The sequence below is a fragment of the Leptodactylus fuscus genome, chromosome 9 (assembly GCF_031893055.1).
Source record: "Leptodactylus fuscus isolate aLepFus1 chromosome 9, aLepFus1.hap2, whole genome shotgun sequence".
Lineage (NCBI taxonomy): Eukaryota > Metazoa > Chordata > Amphibia > Anura > Leptodactylidae > Leptodactylus > Leptodactylus fuscus.
In genome coordinates, this window is record NC_134273.1 from 22,594,872 (window position 1) to 22,613,782 (window position 18,911).

At 44.0% G+C, this 18,911-nt stretch overlaps 1 protein-coding gene and 1 pseudogene across 1 annotated transcript in view; one reads left to right on the plus strand and one right to left on the minus strand.

Moving 5' to 3' along the window:
- The window catches only part of BRINP2 (BMP/retinoic acid inducible neural specific 2), a 230,714-nt gene that overhangs the window by 35,763 nt on the left and 176,040 nt on the right, over positions 1 to 18,911 (plus strand). Inside the window, exon 3 of the mRNA XM_075287107.1 lies at positions 6,467 to 6,651. Coding sequence (XP_075143208.1) covers positions 6,467 to 6,651 — 185 coding nt within the window. The remainder of the gene's footprint in view (positions 1 to 6,466; positions 6,652 to 18,911) is intronic.
- Positions 3,999 to 4,113, minus strand: LOC142219011 (small nucleolar RNA SNORA17; annotated as a pseudogene).

Genomic DNA, 18,911 nt, shown 5'->3' on the forward strand with positions numbered 1-18,911 from the left:
AATCTGAAAAAATAGAGAACTTCACAGATCCCTTAATCGATGGATCCATGAAAATACATTACCTTGAGGCATACACTTGTACTTTTTTTAACCACTGCCATGTCAATGTAGCTTGAAATGGTTGGCCATATCTGGCCAATAGGGTTGAGTGATCGGGATTGGAAAAGATCGGATTCCGATCGGCGATTGAGTAAATTTCACGATCGCGATCGGAATTCCGATCCCGATCTTTTCCGGCGGGATCGAGGTCAGAGGTTATCTCAAGATCGGCTCAACCCAATTCATATATATATCATAAATAGGGCTGAGCGATTGGGATCAGGAAAGATTGGATCGGAAGTTTCACAATCGCGATCGGAATCGGATCGGCTGGAAAATGATCAGAAATCGGATATTAAAATCGATCCTGAAATTTCAAGATCGGCTGAACTCTACTGGCCAACTAACAGATCAGGTTTGGCCAACTTAATGTGATGTGTATAGGGGCTAAGACTATCTCTGCCTGTCCCGTCTCCACTTTATCAGAGGTATCTCTTTCATGTGGCTACATAGAGTAACGTCAACTCAGACTGAAACCGAGATCACTTAGAAATCAACCCTGAAAAATATACCCTATACCAGATCTCATGCCAATAATGTCTTATCGAAGACTTACAAGTCTGTATCCTCGGGGGCCGCTCTATCTCCAATGATAGCTGGAAGAATACATGGCCATACCGTACATACATGCATATTGTGTTTGGCGGTCACATACCTGTCTATAAGTGTTTTTATATTCACATAATCTTAGCGTATTGTCAGTCACTTAAGGACTCGCCTTACACTAGAACTGTCTCTATTCTCCTTAGTTTGTCCTATTGAATGAAATATTTCCATATAATACAGAGAAAATATTTATTCATAGGAATTCCTTGATACGTACTCTGCTTATTCTATAGCTGTAGATATATATGTCCTTGACGGTATAATAAATATTGTGCTTGTATGTAACAGGGATTGGATTGGTTATTGTCATGACCGCGCTACCCCTTTCAAGGGTGTCTACCATGAGTACGTTAGTGACATAGTAACCGTTTTGTGTCAATCTCGCTGCAAAATAAATAATCTTTTCCTTTGTATGATCAGCGTGGTGCACCAGGGGCATGGACGTACCTGGAAGAGTGCCCGTTTTCATTTATGGCTGTCCCAATGAGTCTCAATAACTGGGTGCTCCGATAGATGCAACGATGTCTGTAGTTTACAGAACAGGTCATTTGCATATGGATTAAAAGTTGCTTTAATTGGCAACAAGATTAGCACTTTGACCTAAAAACAATAGGGCAGATAAACTAATACTAACTTTTAGTCAGTGCAAAGTTAGACCAGAGAGTCGTAGGCTGGTCTTACACGGCCGTAATGTAAGTCCGCAAATGGTCCACAATTGAGGGTTTTCAATTGCGGACCATTTGCGGACATATTATATTCAGTGCAGCCTCTTACACTACCGTCTACCGGATATTTTATCTGTGGTGTGCCGGGCCGCAAACGAGGTCTGCACTTTATAGAGCAGATCCGCAAAGGCCATGAATTCACGGCACTGCACGGACTCACCCATAGAACTGTGTCTGCGGTATCTATGTTGCCGATCAGCAACTAGTGTTGCTGATCAGCAACTTGCGAACCGTAAAATCATTACGGCCGTGTAAGACCAGCCTTAGGGTAACGTACACAGCAGACAATGAAGATTAATTCCTCTTCATCCTCCACCACCGGCATTTTCGCATTTTTGCCATGGTCTAGCTGCAACGGGATGTCGATGCAGTGCATCAGCATTCTAGCGTGGCATCCCACTCATGATTAGGCCCGGATGAATGTACCTAAGAAGGAAGGAGTCCCGAGCCACGGACCCCGCAGCTGAATCATCCATGGAATCAGCAGCAAGTTCAAGCAGGACACTTCATTCCGAGTCCTGCTTCGATCTCTGCCTCCCATTGAAAACAATGGGAGGAGGATTTTGGGAGGAATCCAACAAATTCCTCCATGGAAACACACGCTTAAAGTGCGCCAGATTTTCCAAAGTGTCTAATTCAGTTTGGAAATCTACCGTCCTTTTTGACTGTCTAACTTTACACCACTGGATTACACCAGAATTTTTGCCCATTTTTGTGGCACAATATTTCCATATGTCACTAACCTCCCCTACAACAGTATGTAAGTGGTTTACAAGGTATTTTGCTGTTGGTAGACTCCTTTTACATTTGCTGTTGATGTTTCCCCTACTATAATGTTTACGGTACCCATACTACTTTTCATTATTGTTCAGCTGGACCTCCCCATAAATGTGCAAGCTTTATTTCATCTCTGGAGGTTATTTCCTGGGGCAAGAAATATAAGACATGTGTCTGATCCCTCCTTCCCTTGACTTCATCTATCTGGAGGGAGTCAGAAAACCCCAAGCACATACGTAATTCCAGGGCCGCCATCAGGAATTTTGGGGCCCCATACAGCCTAAGTGTCTGCCCCCCCCCCCGCCATTTTAAAACGACCTTATTTTGCGACACATCAATTCTGTATTACATTTCCCTTTATTTAGCAGCATTACAAGGCTTCATCAGATTCTATTTGCAGGTAAAATCTGCTACGTGTGACAGCGCCTATAGACTGCCAACACCATCTATAAGAGCCCTCCTAATAAATCCTCAGGGCTTATTCACATTGCGTTTTTGGCCTCCCTTGCCGGGATACGTTGGTAACCAGTCAAAATCAGCTGTCACCTTATCCCTGCACGAAGAACTGGCCATTAAAAAAAAGGAGGGGCCTGCAGTTCACCATGCAGGGATAAGTGGGGAGCTGATTGTGACTGGTTACCAACGTATCCCGGCAAGAGAGGCCAAAAACACAACGTGAACACTCCTTTACAGCGAAAGTCCCACCCCCAAACAGGCTGCTATGCTAGTAACATAGCGGCCTACATCATTATTATTCTCCAGCTAAAAACTTATATATTATATATTATTGCCCCAGTTCCCTCTCCGCAGTGCCGCACACCCGATGTCCCAACAATCCCCCCCGTCCACCCTCTAACATCTTTCCATTGCCCCCTGTACCCATACCTCCCAATTGTTGAAGAACCAAAAGAGGGATAAAATGTGCGGCGCGCTTTGTGCGCCGCGGGAAATTTAGCCCCACCCACTGTTATGTTGACTCCGCCCACTCATTAATTTTCATGTGCCCGCACACTGTATAATCCTCCTACAGTCCCCCGTAAATTATATGTCCCCCCCTCCGTCTCTCCCCCAGCTTCATATACACCCTTCATCTGCCCCCAGATTCATGTCCCCCCATCTCTGCCCCCAGATTCATGTACCCCCATCTCTGCCCCCAGATTCATGTCCCCTCCATTTCTGCCCACAGATTCATGTCCCCCCATCTCTGCCCCCAGATTCATGTCCCCTCCATCTCTGCCCCCAGATTCATGTCCCCCCATCTCTGCCCCCAGATTCATGTCCCCCCCATCTCTGCCCCCAGATTCATGTCCCCCCCATCTCTGCCCCCAGATTCATGTCCCCTCCATCTCTGCTCCCAGATCCATGTCCCCTCCATTTCTGCCCACAGATTCATGTCCCCCCATCTCTGCCCCCAGTGCCATGCCGTCCTCTCCATCTCTGCCCCCAGATTCATGTCCCCCCATCTCTGCCCCCAGTGCCATGCCGTCCTCTCCATCTCTGCCCCCAGATTCATGTCCCTCCATCTCTGCCCCCAGTGTCATGCCGTCCTCTCCTTCATCTGCCCCCAGTTTCACGTTCCACATAATCCACATTACACTTACCTTTTCCTCATTCCCCCGCTGCTCTCTGCGCGCCTCTCTCTCTTACTGGCGCACAGTTACACTGCCGGGTAGCCGGCGGCAGCGGCGAAATGAGGAGCTGACACAGGTCAGCTCCTCGCTTCAGCGTCTGAAGCGAGCTGACCTGTGTCAGCTCCTCGCTTCGCTGCCGCCTCTCTCGCTGACGCTGACACATATGCGGCTGAAGCGAGGAGCTGACCTGTGTCAGCTCCTCGCTTCGCCGCTGCCTCCTCTCTCGCTGACACATATGCGGCTGAGCCAGCCGCATATGTGTCAGCGAGAGAGGCCGCAGCGGCGAAGCGAGGAGCTGACACAGGTCAGCTCCTCGCTTCAGCCGCATGTGTCAGCGAGAGAGGCGGGCAGCGGCGAAGCGAGGAGCTGACCTGTGTCAGCTCCTCGCTTCAGCCGCGTATGTGTTCAACTCAGATCTGCGTCCTCTGGACGCAGATCTGAGTTGAAACAAGCAGGACATACAATGACTGCTGCCGGCGCCAGGGGCCCGGGCCCCCCCAATTTTTAAATTTGGCCGGGCCCCTGACGCCAGTAGCAGTAGTACTGGCCTATCGGCGGCCCTGCGTAATTCTCATCTTGTTTCATTGAAATTGGCCACTTTGGAATTGTTTTCTATAGTACAATATGGAGGCTAATAGACTTGGGATTTGCTATAAAGAAGTCGCCAAAGGCTATGGTAGTGAATAGAGATGAGCGAGTAGTTAAATACTCGATATTCGATATTCGTTTTGAGTAGCCCCTCAATATTCGACTACTCGAATCGAATCCTATTATAGTCTATGGGGGGAAAATGCTCGTTTCAGGGGTAGGCAACATTTGATCAAACTGAACTTACCAAGTCCACGAGTGAGGGTCGGGCTGGATTCTCCGAGAAGTCTTCTCCGTGCAGCGTCCCCGCGGCATCATTCGGCAATGAATTCACTCTGCTAGGCATTGGGCCTGGTCAGAGACGACTGCGCATGCCCACACTACAAGAAAATGGCCGCATACAGTCAAAGCGGCCATTTTCTTGTAGCGCGGGAATGCGCAGGCGGCTCTGCCCATGCCCGATGCCTAGCAGAGTGAATTCAGAGCCAGAAGACGCCGCAGGGACGCAGCGAGGAGAAGACTTCTAAAGGTAGGAGAAGAACCAGCGTTGATTGGCCGACTATATAGCATTCGGCCAATCAACGCTGGTTCTGCATCGAATTTTTCGATTCGAATAGCGAGTGGTACTCGATCGAGTACAAGTATTTCGAATACTACTCACTCATCTCTAGTAGTGAAACAAGAAGGCCACAAAAAGAGTTATCACTATGTATGAGTAAATCTATAAAACTGTCTTCTCTCCAAAATTTGTCTCTCATTTAATCTTTAGACAGTTCCTTTATCTGAAGAAGTCAAAGGTTGCTAAGACGCAATGGCGCCACACATCTCTTTCCAGTTCCGTACACAGGGCAGAAATTATCCATTCATTGGGGTTGCCAGGTGTAGGACCCCCACAGGTCTCATATCCTAAGGATAGACCAATCAGGGCTCATCCCACATCACGTTGAGTAGATTTACACTTCTGTACCCGATACATAGACTCTGTAGCGTTGCATTTCACAGGTCATAGTGGGTAATATTGTTTTTTTTTTTCTGGCCAGGAAACAATTATGTCAAAAAGTTAGCTATATAGCGGTGGCCTGTGTAGGTAGGAAGTATAGGTTGTCATAGAGATCAATTTTCCCCGAAGCGGCAGCTTTTTGTAGGTGGCTAAAAAACAGTTTAGAAAGAACAGCGGGCAGCCGTCCATCTATCCAGCCCCAAACCCTGTGCTATTCTATTAGTCCCATACTAACCAGAAGTGGAGACGTGCAAAGAATATAATAGAGGGAGCATCGTTTTTATAGACTGTAGGTTTTCTGGAAAGTTTGGTGACCTCTTATCGGGCCAGTTTGGCTTTTCGATGGGAATTCATTGAGCGTTGGTAATGGCGTCAAGATGAATGGGAAATATAAAGGATGGACTTTGCACATTGGGGTTATATTTCATTATCTATCACTTAAGAACATTATGTACTTGGTGTCGCCTTATATTTTTTTGACTCCTTAGTAGAGATGAGCGAACACTGTTCGGATCAGCCGTTCCGAACAGCACGCTCCCATAGAGATGAATGGAAGCACCTGGCATGGCGACCGGCCGCCGGCAAAGTGTATGTACCAGGTGCTTCCATTCATTTCTATGGGAGCGTGCTGTTCGGAACGGATGATCCGAACAGTGTTCGCTCATCTCTACTCCTTAGTACTTTACTCAGAACTTTACTTGAGTGCTCGGCTCGGTGGAGCCATTGAATTATCTACGTCGATGATGTCTCGTGATATGAGTATATGGGACTTTAGTATCTTTATAGTTTAATATGAAAATTCATATTAGTTGGAAAATTGGTTTAAAAACACATAAAGTGCTGTAGAAATTCTGTAATAATGGTCCATTAGAGGCACGGCTCCATCAGCATCTACTGCTGGGAGATGGCATGGCGCTGCCATCTGTTAGATAAAGCAAATATGAAGAACAATAAGCTTTATGTAGAGAGTGAAATGTAATTTCTTTTTATTTGATACATTTAGTCTTGAATACGTTGTAAAATGATCTTTATCTTCTCAGAGAGTTTGGTCGCTGGAAAGTGAAGAATATGGCGCTGGAGAGTAAGGAATTTCCTAATCTAACGTTAGCGCCAGAGTTTGTCCGGAACATCCGCCAACTGGGGAGGAGACCCACCTCGGCGCAGATCACAGAGAACTTGATAAAGAAATATGGCACGCATATTCTGCTTTCTGCTGTGCTGGGAGGTGAGTTGAGTTTGCCATTGTCATAATCTTAACTTTAGGAGAGTTAGAGGTCATGAGAGACAAACGTTTGGCTGTTGACCATGCCATTTACCTCCCAATATCCATGTAGTCAGTCCAGTGATTTTACAGTGACATTTCAATGACCTGTATGACTTGTACGGTATGTTTAACCAAAGAATAACTATATCCAAAATACTCTTGTTACGTTAGACTTTAGCGCATACAGCTCTGCCAGAAGTATCCAGCAACATATAAGGACTTTGACTTTATAGGACTAGTCTCTCATTGCTTTTGGTTGTCCTAGAGCTGTGATGGCGAACCTATGACATGGGTGTCAGAGATGGCACTCAGAGCCCTCTCTTTGGGCACCCATCTGTGGAACAGATTATACTGTGTGGGGGCCACTGTTCAGCAGATTATACTGTGTGGGGGTCACTGTGGAGCTGATTGTACCGTGTGAGGGTCACTGTGAAGCAGATTATACTGTGTGGCAGCCACTGTGGAGCTGATTGTACTGTGTGGGGGTCACTGTGCAGCAGATTATACTGTGTGGCGGCCACTGTGGAGCTGATTGTACTATGTGGGGGTCACTGTCAAGCAGTTTGGACTGTGTGGGGGTCACAGTGGAGCATAGCACTCTATAAAGCCCCATTCACATGACCGTATTTTGCAAGTACGTAATTGTCTGCAATTGTGAATCTGGATATTATTGAGGTTAAATTCCCGTGTTGGCACTTTGTGATAAATTAGTGAATTTTGGGTTACAATTTGTTCACTTGGTCTCTAAAAGGTTCGCCATCACTGTCCTAGAGCAGTTGTTTGATGGAGCTCCAGCAGATAAAATATCAGTTGGAATTTTTTTGCTAGCCATTACAGTTCCTGAGCATTTGGTGTCTTAGTTTCAGCACCCCATTGGTTAATTAAGTTCTCTGCGGTCAGGTGGGTGGTTCAGAACTGGATTAGATGGCTTAGAACCACCCAAACCACCCCATGACAGTAGAGAGCTTAATTAGAATATTGGGTGCTGAAAATATCAGAAATTAATACTTTGTATTGTTTACAGAAAAAATTAAATTTCGCTGGATTAAGGGGAGCATCAGCTATTGAAGGATATAGAGATGAAAAACCCTCTTTAGTAGTGGTCCACTTTTGACAATGCCCATTGGTTATAGTGCCCTTCTGGGTCCATCGCCACATAAAAATATACTGAACTTGGCAAACATATATGTGTTCTGAATGGGAGAGTGGAGTAAATCATAACCAGATATCTCTGGCAGTGTCTTATTTTCCCCTAGGAACAAAGGACTTGATGTTGAAATTCAACATGCCCAATCCATTTTTTCCCCCAACACTTTCTATCGGGGTAGAATGAGGAGGACTATAAACATAAGATAATTTGGAGGTCCCACTGAAGTCGGGGGGTTAAGTTGACTTTGCTATAGTGTGTATGGAGATCATTATAAGGTTCCTCAAAGATAAACTGGTCACATTGTTGTTGTTCTGATGAGAATTGAATGATCAGCTACGTCCTGTAGAGAAATCCAATAGATTGATGACCTATCTTAATCAATGGACTATAGCACAGGGGTCAAACACAAGGCCTGCTGGTTTTCTGGCCCACGGTGGCATGGCTACCTCTGCCATGAGGTGAAATGAGGCAATAGCCTGAGGTGGCGCCTCATGGCATGAACTGGTGGTGGCAGTTTTTTTAATTGGGCACTACCTATTGTATTATTGCCATAGGTAGCAGGCCAATAATTAGCCTGGAATGGAGCATGGATGGGGGAGTAGTATATACTTTGTGGGGGAAAAAAGGGGGTCTTTAAATATCCTTTTGGCCATGCTGTCTTCCGCTCTATGGTACCAATTGTGATACCATGGTGCAGGTGTCAGGGTAGTCAGGAGGATAACAGAAGAGGCGCACAGCCGGGCAGTAAGAATGGTTAGTATAAAATTACTAGACTTTATATAATATAATCTGGGGTGGGTGGGGAGGACTATTAAGTGTGGGGGTCACTAATATCTCTGTGGGGGGATAAAAAGGACACTATGACCTATGTGGGGACTGTTACTTATAGGCGAGATAATCAGGACTAGTGTTGAGCAAATAGTATTCGTTGAATACCTCGCTCCCATAGGAATGCATGTAAGCGGCCGTCAAATATTCACTGCACTTAACCCCTTGGTTTCCGGCCACTTACAAGCATTCCTATGGGAGTGAGGTATTCGACGAATACTATTTGAATACTATTCGCTCAACACTAATCAGGACACTATTACCTATGAGTAATAACACTATGTTAACATCAGCCTTATGGTTGTCTTCAACAGGCTATAAATGTAACTACACCTAACTGGTTCATCTACAAAAATTCACCAAATTACCAATGGCCCTTACAGGACAACCATAAAGCTGATGTGGCCCTTGGCTAACATTAGTTTGACACCCTTGGCCGATTGGAATAGTTGGACTGTCTTCCAGATCACTTTGAAGGGTTTCCAAAACCAAAACATCCGTGAAGTTATAGTGTTTATCTCTATGTTTTACGGCCACCTAAGGTTGGTCACTAGAGATGAGCGAACAGTAAAATGTCCGAGGTTCGATATTCGTTTTGAGTAGCCCCTCAATATTCGACTACTCGAATCGAATATCGAACCCTTTTATAGTCTAGGCGGGGAAAATGCTCGTTTCAGGGGTAGGCAACGTTCGATCAAATTACACTTACCAAGTCCACGAGTGAGGGTCGGGCTGGATCCTCCGAGAAGTCTTCTTCTTGCAGCGTCCCCGCGGCGTCTTCCGGCTCTTCCGGCTCTTCATTCACTCTGCCAGGCATTGGGCCTGGGCAGAGCCGACTGCGCATGCCCGCACTACAAGCGGACATGCACAGTCGGCTCTGCCCAGGCCCGATGCCTGGCAGAGTGAATGAAGAGCCGGAAGACGCCGCGGGGAAGCTGCGCGGAGAAGACTTCTAAAGGTAGGAGAAGAACCAGCATTGATTGGCCGACTGTATAGCATTCGGCCAATCAATGCTGGTTCTGCATCGAACTTTTAGATTCGAACAGCGAGTGGTACTCGATCGAGTACGAGTATTTCGAATACCGTAGTATTCGATCGAATACCTACTCAATCGAGTACTACTCGCTCATCTCTATTGGTCACTTATTTCCAACAATTTTTGGTTTTTCGGTCGGAACCATCTTTCGAATACAAAATTCCAGACTAGTATTTGTTAATATATTTAACCTCCTGTATATTTGCTTGGATATAACCTGGTAGCATTATATAGAGATAAAAGCACAACGTCGCGCCCACCACTGAGAAGCTTTACCGTCATAAATGCAAAAGTTACACAAAGGTGAATAAATCTTTTAAAAACAAGTATATATAAGACTTGTATCGGATAAAGAGCAAATTATTTGCTGCTATGGTAACAAATCATATAGGTAACAACATCCAGTTACCGACAGATGTGCAACAATATGTTTTCTCTATTCAACTTGTTCTTTCTCCTACTACTTCACCATGATCTGTTTCTTCCTTTAACATTAAAAAACTATAATCTTGAATAGCTCTTATTGTGTTTCTCTCAACTCTAAAAGGATACATTGGATAGATGTAAAAGTTCCCCACCATGACGGATGCACTTAAAAGTATATAAATCCAAAGCCAAGAATGGATTGTATGTATGATTATGTTAGATGGCATTATCTCCAGTGTTGTGCAGTTCTCCATTAGCCTACAGTATATACAGGCAGACATCGAATCAAGTATATAGCTTCATAATCACAGCCACAAGGTTGAAATATGGGATATATACTGTATATAACCTGAAAGCTAAGAGGTTTGACGGTACGATGATATGGGATGTTTTTAATATACAGTACTTAAAGGGAGTTTGTCATTAGCAGCCAGCATATCTCCCCAGCCCTACAGATAGATAGGTTAGTGTCACCAGAACCAGCATATCACCCCAGTCCTACAGATAGATAGGTTAGTGTCACCAGACCCAGCATATCACCCCAGCCCTGCAGATAGATAGGTTAGTATCACCAGAACCAGCATATCACTCCAACCCTGCAGATAGATAGGTTAGTATCACCAGAACCAGCATATCACTCCAACCCTGCAGATAGATAGGTTAGTGTCACCAGAACCAGCATATCACCCCAGCCCTGCAGATAGATAGGTTAGTGTCACCAGAACCAGCATATCACCCCAGCCCTGCAGATAGATAGGTTAGTGTTACCAGAACCCAGGATATCACTCCAACCCTGCAGATAGATAGGTTAGTGTTACCAGAACCAGCATATCACCCCAGCCCTGCAGATAGATAGGTTAGTGTCACAAGACCCAGGATATCACCCCAGCCCTGCAGATAGATAGGTTAGTGTCATCAAAACCCAATATATCACCCCAGCCCTACAGATAGATAAGTGACCCCAGCATATCACCCCAGCCTTGTAGATAGATAGGTTAGTGTCACCAGAACCAGCATATCACCCCAGCCCTGCAGATAGATAGGTTAGTGTCACCAAAACCCAATACATCTCCCCAGCCCTACAGATAGATAAGTGAGGGTTACCAGACCCCAGTATATCACCCCAGCCTTGTAGATAGATAGGTTAAGGTCACCAGAACCCAACAAATCACCCCCAACCCTGAAGATAGATAGGTTAGTGTCACCAGAACCCAGCAGATCAACCCCGACCCTGCAGATAGATAGGTTAGTGTCACCAGAAATCAACATATCACCCCAACCTTGCAGATTAGGGTTATAGGTTAGTGTCACCAGACCCAGCATATCACCCCAACCCTGCAGATAGATAGGTTAGGATCACCAGAACTAAACAGTATTCTCCTTGTGAATCGCTGCCTCCATTGCCGAGATATAACTGTTTTTGTTAATATGCAAATCAGCACCTTGGAACAATATGGACATTGCCATTCCTCCAAAGAGGAATTTGTTGCTCCAAAGAGCTCATCTGCATAGTAACAAAAAAAGGCTATGTCTTGGCAACAGAGGCAGCGATTCTCAAGACAATTTGTTGGGTTCCGTTGAAGGGATTATCAAGCCTGTTAATCAATAGAATAACACATCAATTTTAGATTAGCAGGGGTCCAATTGCCAAGAACCTTCACAGATTAGCCGCTTCATTGTAGCAGCAAAAGCCTAAGCATTCACTCACCGTACTTTTACTAGTGAGTACTACAATTGGTAGTCCAATAGACTTGCATGGGACAACCACTGCAGCTCATGCCAGCATGTGGAAGCATCTGATCTGCAGGGGTACCAGCAACCAGACTCCCTTTCTGTCTAAAACTGATGTCCTACTCTATAGATAGGACATCAATTTTAAAAAGCTGGACATGTTATTCTGTACATTGCATTTGAAGAGTATGTATTGATTCAGTCCGGAGTGTAAATATCAGAGATGTAGGGGTAGCATAAAATATAAAATATACACCACATGAAATATACCGCTATACTAAATAGCACAAGAAATCCTGGACAAAAAAGTTCTGCAAAGATTGTCCTGAATTGTTATTTCATGAAGTATTTAGTACAACAAGCATGTTAGAAGGAGTGACAGGTCATCTTTAAGTGTATTATGGTTGACCAACCACAAACAGATTGAAGTTATTTTGCCACCAGCAGATATTTTTGACACTTTTGTCTGTCAGTGGATGGAGGTGTTGTTACAATGTGCTGGAAGCCATCATGGCAGTCCTTGTCAATTACAGATACAGGTAGTGCATGGTCCTTGTATTCTGCTGAGGGCGCCAGGAGTGCTTGCTGCTTTCCTTACCTATGACCCAAAAACTTCTCCCCTTAAAGGCAGATATCGAGGTGTAGGAATAGATGTTGGTTACAGACTTGACAATACATCCACCAAAGGAAATTGGGGATTTAAGTTACTGTTTAGTGACCATTGCCTCTATGTTTAGCAATATTATGTTCAACACTTGGCTCCCATAATTGTAAGGGCAACATCTAAAAGTGGTCATACACGTGAATCTTGTGTTATCAAAACTTGCCAATTTTGGCTGGAGCAGCCAGTTTTCTATTGTGTATAGGGGTGTCTTGAATTTCCCCTATTGGTAGAAATCAGAGGAAAGAAGGATTACACTGTTGGATTCCAACATGATTGATCTTTTTGTTCCCAGGGCAGATAGGGGCCATGAGAGATGTCTGGTAGAGGTAACTCCTCTCCTTTGGGTCAAAACATGTGCACGCTCAACCAGAGCAAGAATTCATGAGTAGGTGGGGTGATCGGTATTAATACCTGGTGTCTCAATGTGCTAATGTGTATAATAAGCTTAAAGGGAACCTCTTAAGTGAATTTGCGATGGCCTAATGGGCTGGTGGTTAATATGCCAAATATCCTATAGTAAGCCTATCCCTGAGAAAGTCCTAGTACTTACCAAGAGGTGAGTCTGATATTCTGATAGGGTATGTATATATCACTAGAGAAGCAGATATATTACACCACATCTTCACGGTCCATGCACTGGATATCTCGCGCATGCGCAGTGAAGCCCAAGTATACTCTACTGGTGCATGCACTAACAGCACTCACTTCTTCATATTTAAGTACTAAGCCACCCGTTCACAAGGACATGCTCATAGTTTAGTGTCCCATTTACACCTGACAGATTCCCTTTAAAGAGGACCATTCACCGCCTCCACCACTTCTAACTATTTCCATCCTTCATGTGCACTGCTCCACTGATTCCAGGGCAGTTGGAATTTTTTCTTTAGCCCCACCATTACTGAGCAATCATTTCTATAGGCTTCAGCGCCTGGTATGTTAAGCAGGCTGTCTACTGTCAGGTGGGCAGTCCCTGTCTGCCTGATCCAATCTAGGACCGCCCATGGGAAGTCTAGGACCGCCCACCTGGCAGTAGAGATCTACTTAGTGTATTGGATGCTAATACTAAAAGAAGTTATTGCTCAGAAATGGTGTGCGCTAGAGAGAAAACTCCAAATGAGCACGAATTAGTGGAGCAGCCCCTATTATAGTAGGCAAAGAGTTGGAGCCGGTACAAGTGGTAAAATGTCCTCTTTAAAAGTGCCCATGCTCCTAGATAAAGGTCAAGTGATCCTGATTATTGTAGTGGGACTGGGTGACTATCTTAAGCATCCAATTCACCCTTGATGGCAGATGTTAAGGGAAAGAAAGATTTGGTATATTACCAGAGGAGCCTGGAGGGGACAAAGGGGTCAGCCAATTGACCCCCACATGTGTGCATGTATATGCCTACTTGGGAGACATGGCTAAGCTTGTGTGAGCAGCTTAGCTATAGTACAATATATCTGTTCATCCTACAACGGGTTTCCTTCGCGTGCAGATTTTCTACCGAAATGTAAGCACATAGAGTTCTATACTAGCGCCATAAATTAGATTGTGAGCTCCTTCGAGGACCAGGACTGGTGTGAAAGATGACAATCTCGATTCCGGCACTGTGAAATATTCTCTATAAACAATGGGAAAATAAGATAGCGTATCCCCTTGGTAGACTCCGTACAAAGTGCTGCTGAATAAAGTCAACTCCTCGGTGTATTTGTTTCTTGAGCACAATGGTCGTGGGAGTTTTCTCTGAAGACCGTGGTGTCAAACACGATCTCATGCCAAACTTATTTTCAACTTTTTGTTTCCCATATTAAAGCAAATGGAGCAGTCTAATTGTAAAGAAAGCCTTGCACTCTGGGCTTATATTGGTGAATGAGCTCCATTATGCCAGGTTGACCTTCTGTATAAGCGGATGTATTCAGAGTCAGCCCAAAGATTGTTCTAATGAGCTTTTGATACCATGTACTGTTAGGTAACAAAAAGACACCCACTGTTATTTGACTAAAGCTGCATTAACTCCACTAAGCCATAATACGCTATAAATAAAGATACAGGCTCCCAGGAAAGATCTGGAGACTTTTGTTAGACCTAATTTTACAAGGATAATGGTAAGAGTAGAACTCAATGTAAACCCCCTCGAGCACCTTCCGAGCGGTGAATATACAGAGTCTCTACAGTACTCAGACAGGGTGTGATATTTATATATACACCTTACATACTTATTTATTGCAGCCAATGTACAGATGTCGCAGCCACCAAACCAACATCCGTATCATAGGAGACCATGTATTTTGAATGGAAAGCGGAGCAAAAAATTGTGTAAATGATCCTTCCATTTGGCGACTGCTACGATGTGCAGAGATTTTATTCCCTGATATCTTTCCTTGTCTCCAGTAAGGATCACAATCTACTTTTTCTGTCTCAGGCACGCACATAATAGGGCCGATTCCATGCAAAGACAAAGGGGTGGGACACATGCAAGTAAGAGAACTGGTTGTCATTGGCTGAGTTTAATGCCAGGACCCTAGAGCTGCTGGACAACACTGCCAGTTGCTAACCACTAGCCCATTGTAACATCTCTGCCTGTTCGGGTCTCTGCGCCACCCTCTACTCGCATGCTGTGGCGCAGGAGTGGTGTGCAGTTTTCTATTGCCTTGTGCGTACTTGCTTTTTTCTGTCACTGTTATTCCTTGTATTCTAATCCTTGACCTCTGGCTTTCCCTACTGACTATTCTTTTGGACTTCGATTTGGCACTGCATTGCTCGACTGTTTCCTTATGCTTGGCTAGCTGACCTCCCTTTGTTGTTGTTTGTCTTGTCTGCGTTTTGTGTATCTCATATATAGGAAGGGATCATCTTCGAGTTGCCGCCTATTATGTAGGATAGGGCCTGGCAATAGGAAGGGACAGTGGTGGGCTTCAGCTTAGGGCTCACTGTCTCTTGTGCCCCACCCCAGGGTTTCCAGCAGCTACTGGGGAATTGCTGTCCTAGCAATTCCGTAACACCCACCTTGATATTTTGCTTAAAGGGAAAGTGTCACCTGGAAGAATATCCTAAGCCAATAATGCGCAAAAATTAAGGCAAGGTTCACTCTATTGTTGTTTGATGTCCGTTGTTCTTATCTGTCACAGGATGAAATCAATGGACATTAAATGACAAAGGCAGTCGCAGCTCCCTCAATGGGTGTCCACCTGCATATATCCCAATGTAAAAAACACATGATGGAAGCTTTCTTACCTCATTTTCAATACATATTACAAAGCCCATAATCCATGCCCGTACTCCATACACAGTTACTCAGTGAGAGACAAGAACAGCTCTCAGTACAGTAGTGAGGGAAAGAATAAAAAGATTCAGGATTTCACAGAAAGGAGTCGAAATGTGTTCATAAAGTATATTAAGAATTTGTTATCGACACAAATACTGCCAGAAAATCAAAGGTTGTCCAAACGTTTAGTTATGCTTTAATGTCCATCGCTGCCATCCTATGACAGATGACAGCAACGGACATTAATAACGGTAGTATGAACGTAGCCTAAGTGTGCTCAGGCAAGGTTCATATAAGCGCTCGGTCCCTGTTGGGGTTTCTGCCCCCCATTCTGCTTGAAAAAAATTTTGGGTGGAAACTTGTCAGACCCCTTTATAGCCTATGAGGTCCGGGGGTTTCCATGGGTGAGGAATGGAAACCCAAGCGTAGGTGTGAACCAGTGTCAGCTCTTGCTTCTACAACGCAGAGTTGTGCATTCCCCTTTCAATTCATTCTCCGTTCACATCAGTTGGGAGTTAGGTGACCCCAGTTGTAGAGATAGGTATGAAGCCAAGAATCTATAAGAAATGTACGGTATATCCAGTGGACATGCAATAAAGGATTAAGGTTGGAATACCCCTTTAATGAACTCCTTTATACGGTTGAGTTAAACAGTCTAGAGAATTGATTTAGATTGCCGTCCACGCAGTCTATTATTTTATATTCCAGTAACTCATTTGATGAATACTCATTTTTGGGCAGCTTTAGACCTTCTTCTGGTGGCCGAGGTACGCTAGGCGGTTATTAACTTTGCAGGAAAACCCCCTCCATTACACCTTATAATTACCGCACTTTGAACAACGTAAATGAACACTTTTCTCGCGACTCTGCCGCAGTTAATTAGACAACCTCTACAAGAAGCGGGTCAGAAAAACCAAAATAAACACGGGGACATTTAAGACAAAACAAAAACATAACCTCGACATAATTGGCCAATGTCTCGCACCAAGCGAATCGATCACAATTCAGAATAAGCCGAGAAACTCTGTTTTAGTAACAATGTTATGGGAAACTTCCCTCAATCTGCAAAGTAATTACATGAAATCTAATTCCGGCCGAACAAGGCGCCGAACGGAAGAAAAGCAAAAATATACAAAACAGTCATTGATTCGCGATGATGATTTACTTATATGGGCGGCTTTGGTGCACTTGATGAATTTTGATTTTGTTCTTTTAAGTATTTATGTGCGGAATTTAATAGGAATGATGAAGTCAATGTGGCGTGTCGTAGGATTTCTGGTTGCGTTCGGTGGTAAGGGGGTGATTCAGTGCGAGGCTCGGGGACTAGGCATAGCAAGCTGCTTTGATGGAAGGGGGTCTTGTTCTGTTTGTGATTATTTTGTTAGGTATTGTTACATTATTCCGGAGGAACGCAAAGTAAATAAGGCTGGAAGTAAATGATTTCACCGCAGGTTGCGGCTTTTATGTTGTCATTTGTTTATTGTATACTTAAAGAGAATTAAATAATTGATGCGGAACATCTGAAGGGAAACTTGAAATTTACTTAAGGCACATTAAGGGCTGTATTTCAAGACGTGATGCCCTACATAGAATCGGGAAACGCATCTTGCATCGAGTTTCGGTTGACGTCTGTGATTTTTTTTTGTGTGTTGCTCTGTTTAAAGCACCACTTTGCGATCTTAGGATAAATCTGTATTGGGGTCAGTCTATGTTTCTCTTTGATCGAGATAACCCAGAGGAAGACAAAAAACATTCTTTATTATGTATATAAGGACATAGGTTTTTTTAAAAATATATATTTTCATGTTATGGTTATTTCTTCTCAAGTTAATTTTTGGAAACCATCAGCAAGCTGGTCAAGAAATATTATGTCTGCACTTGTAATCTCTTCTGACCTCAAAGTATCTCCTAATGTATCATCAAAAAAATTGCTGTATTTAAAGGGAATGTCCTGCCATTGATTACAATTGCCTTTTTTTCTATTTTTTTATTTTTTTATTTTCTGATTGTAATTTTTTTTAATTATTATTATGGGGCGGCCATCTTTTCTGCACCCCTCCACTACTCTGTTTACAGCATTTAGTGATATGCTTTACAAAATAGTCATGACCATAGGTAGGTAGCAGTAGACTGAAGTAATTGAGGTTTATAAGAAAGTTCTCCCTATGCAGGAAGGGGGAGCAGATAAGATGTGACATCATGGATGCAGTGATGGGTAGGGTTGAGCGATTGGGATCAGGCGATCAAGCAAAATTCACGATCGGGATTGGCTGGAAAATGATAAAGAAATCGGATTTTGAAACCTCAAGATCGGCTCAACCCTAAAAGTGACTTTTCCCATAGAGAAGCATTGACTAGGGTTGAGCGATCGGTTCGGAAAAGATCAGATCCCGATCGGCGATCGAGCAAATTTCACGATCGGGATTGGCTGGAAAATGATCGGAAATCGGATTTTAAAATTGATCCTGAAATCTCAAGATCGGCTCAACCTTACTGATGGGTATTATGTAGTATTATCCATAGAGCTGTTATTTTCTATTGTAATCCTATCTGTGATGTAAACAAGGTCACTGCTGAAAAAAACAAACAAAAAAACCTATAAAGAATTGGAAGTGTCACTCTATTAGTAGGATTAGTAGCCAGAGAGAAAATTGTACATTCGGTATATTTGTTCTTCTAAAAATAGATAGTGACATGGAATTAAAAAAAAAAAAAAATCAAAACTTCTTAAAATATAAGATGTTTTCCTGATATTTTATGTTATTATTAGAGATGAGCGAACAGTAAAATGTTCGAGGTTCGATATTCGTTTCGAGTAGCCCCTCAATATTCGACTACTCGAATAGAATATCGAACCCTATTATAGTCTATGGGGGGAAAATGCTCGTTTCAGGGGTAGGCAACGTTCGATCAAATTATACTTACCAAGTCCATGAGTGAGGGTCGGGCTGGATCCTCCGTACAGTCTTCTTCTTGTAGGGTCCCCGCGGCGTCTTCTGGCTCTGAATTCACTCTGCCAGGCATCGGGCCTGGGCAGAGCCAACTGCGCATACCCGCACTATAAGTGGACATGCGCAGTCAGCTCTGCCCAGGCCCGATGCCTGGCAGAGTGAATTCAGAGCCGGAATACGCCGCGGGG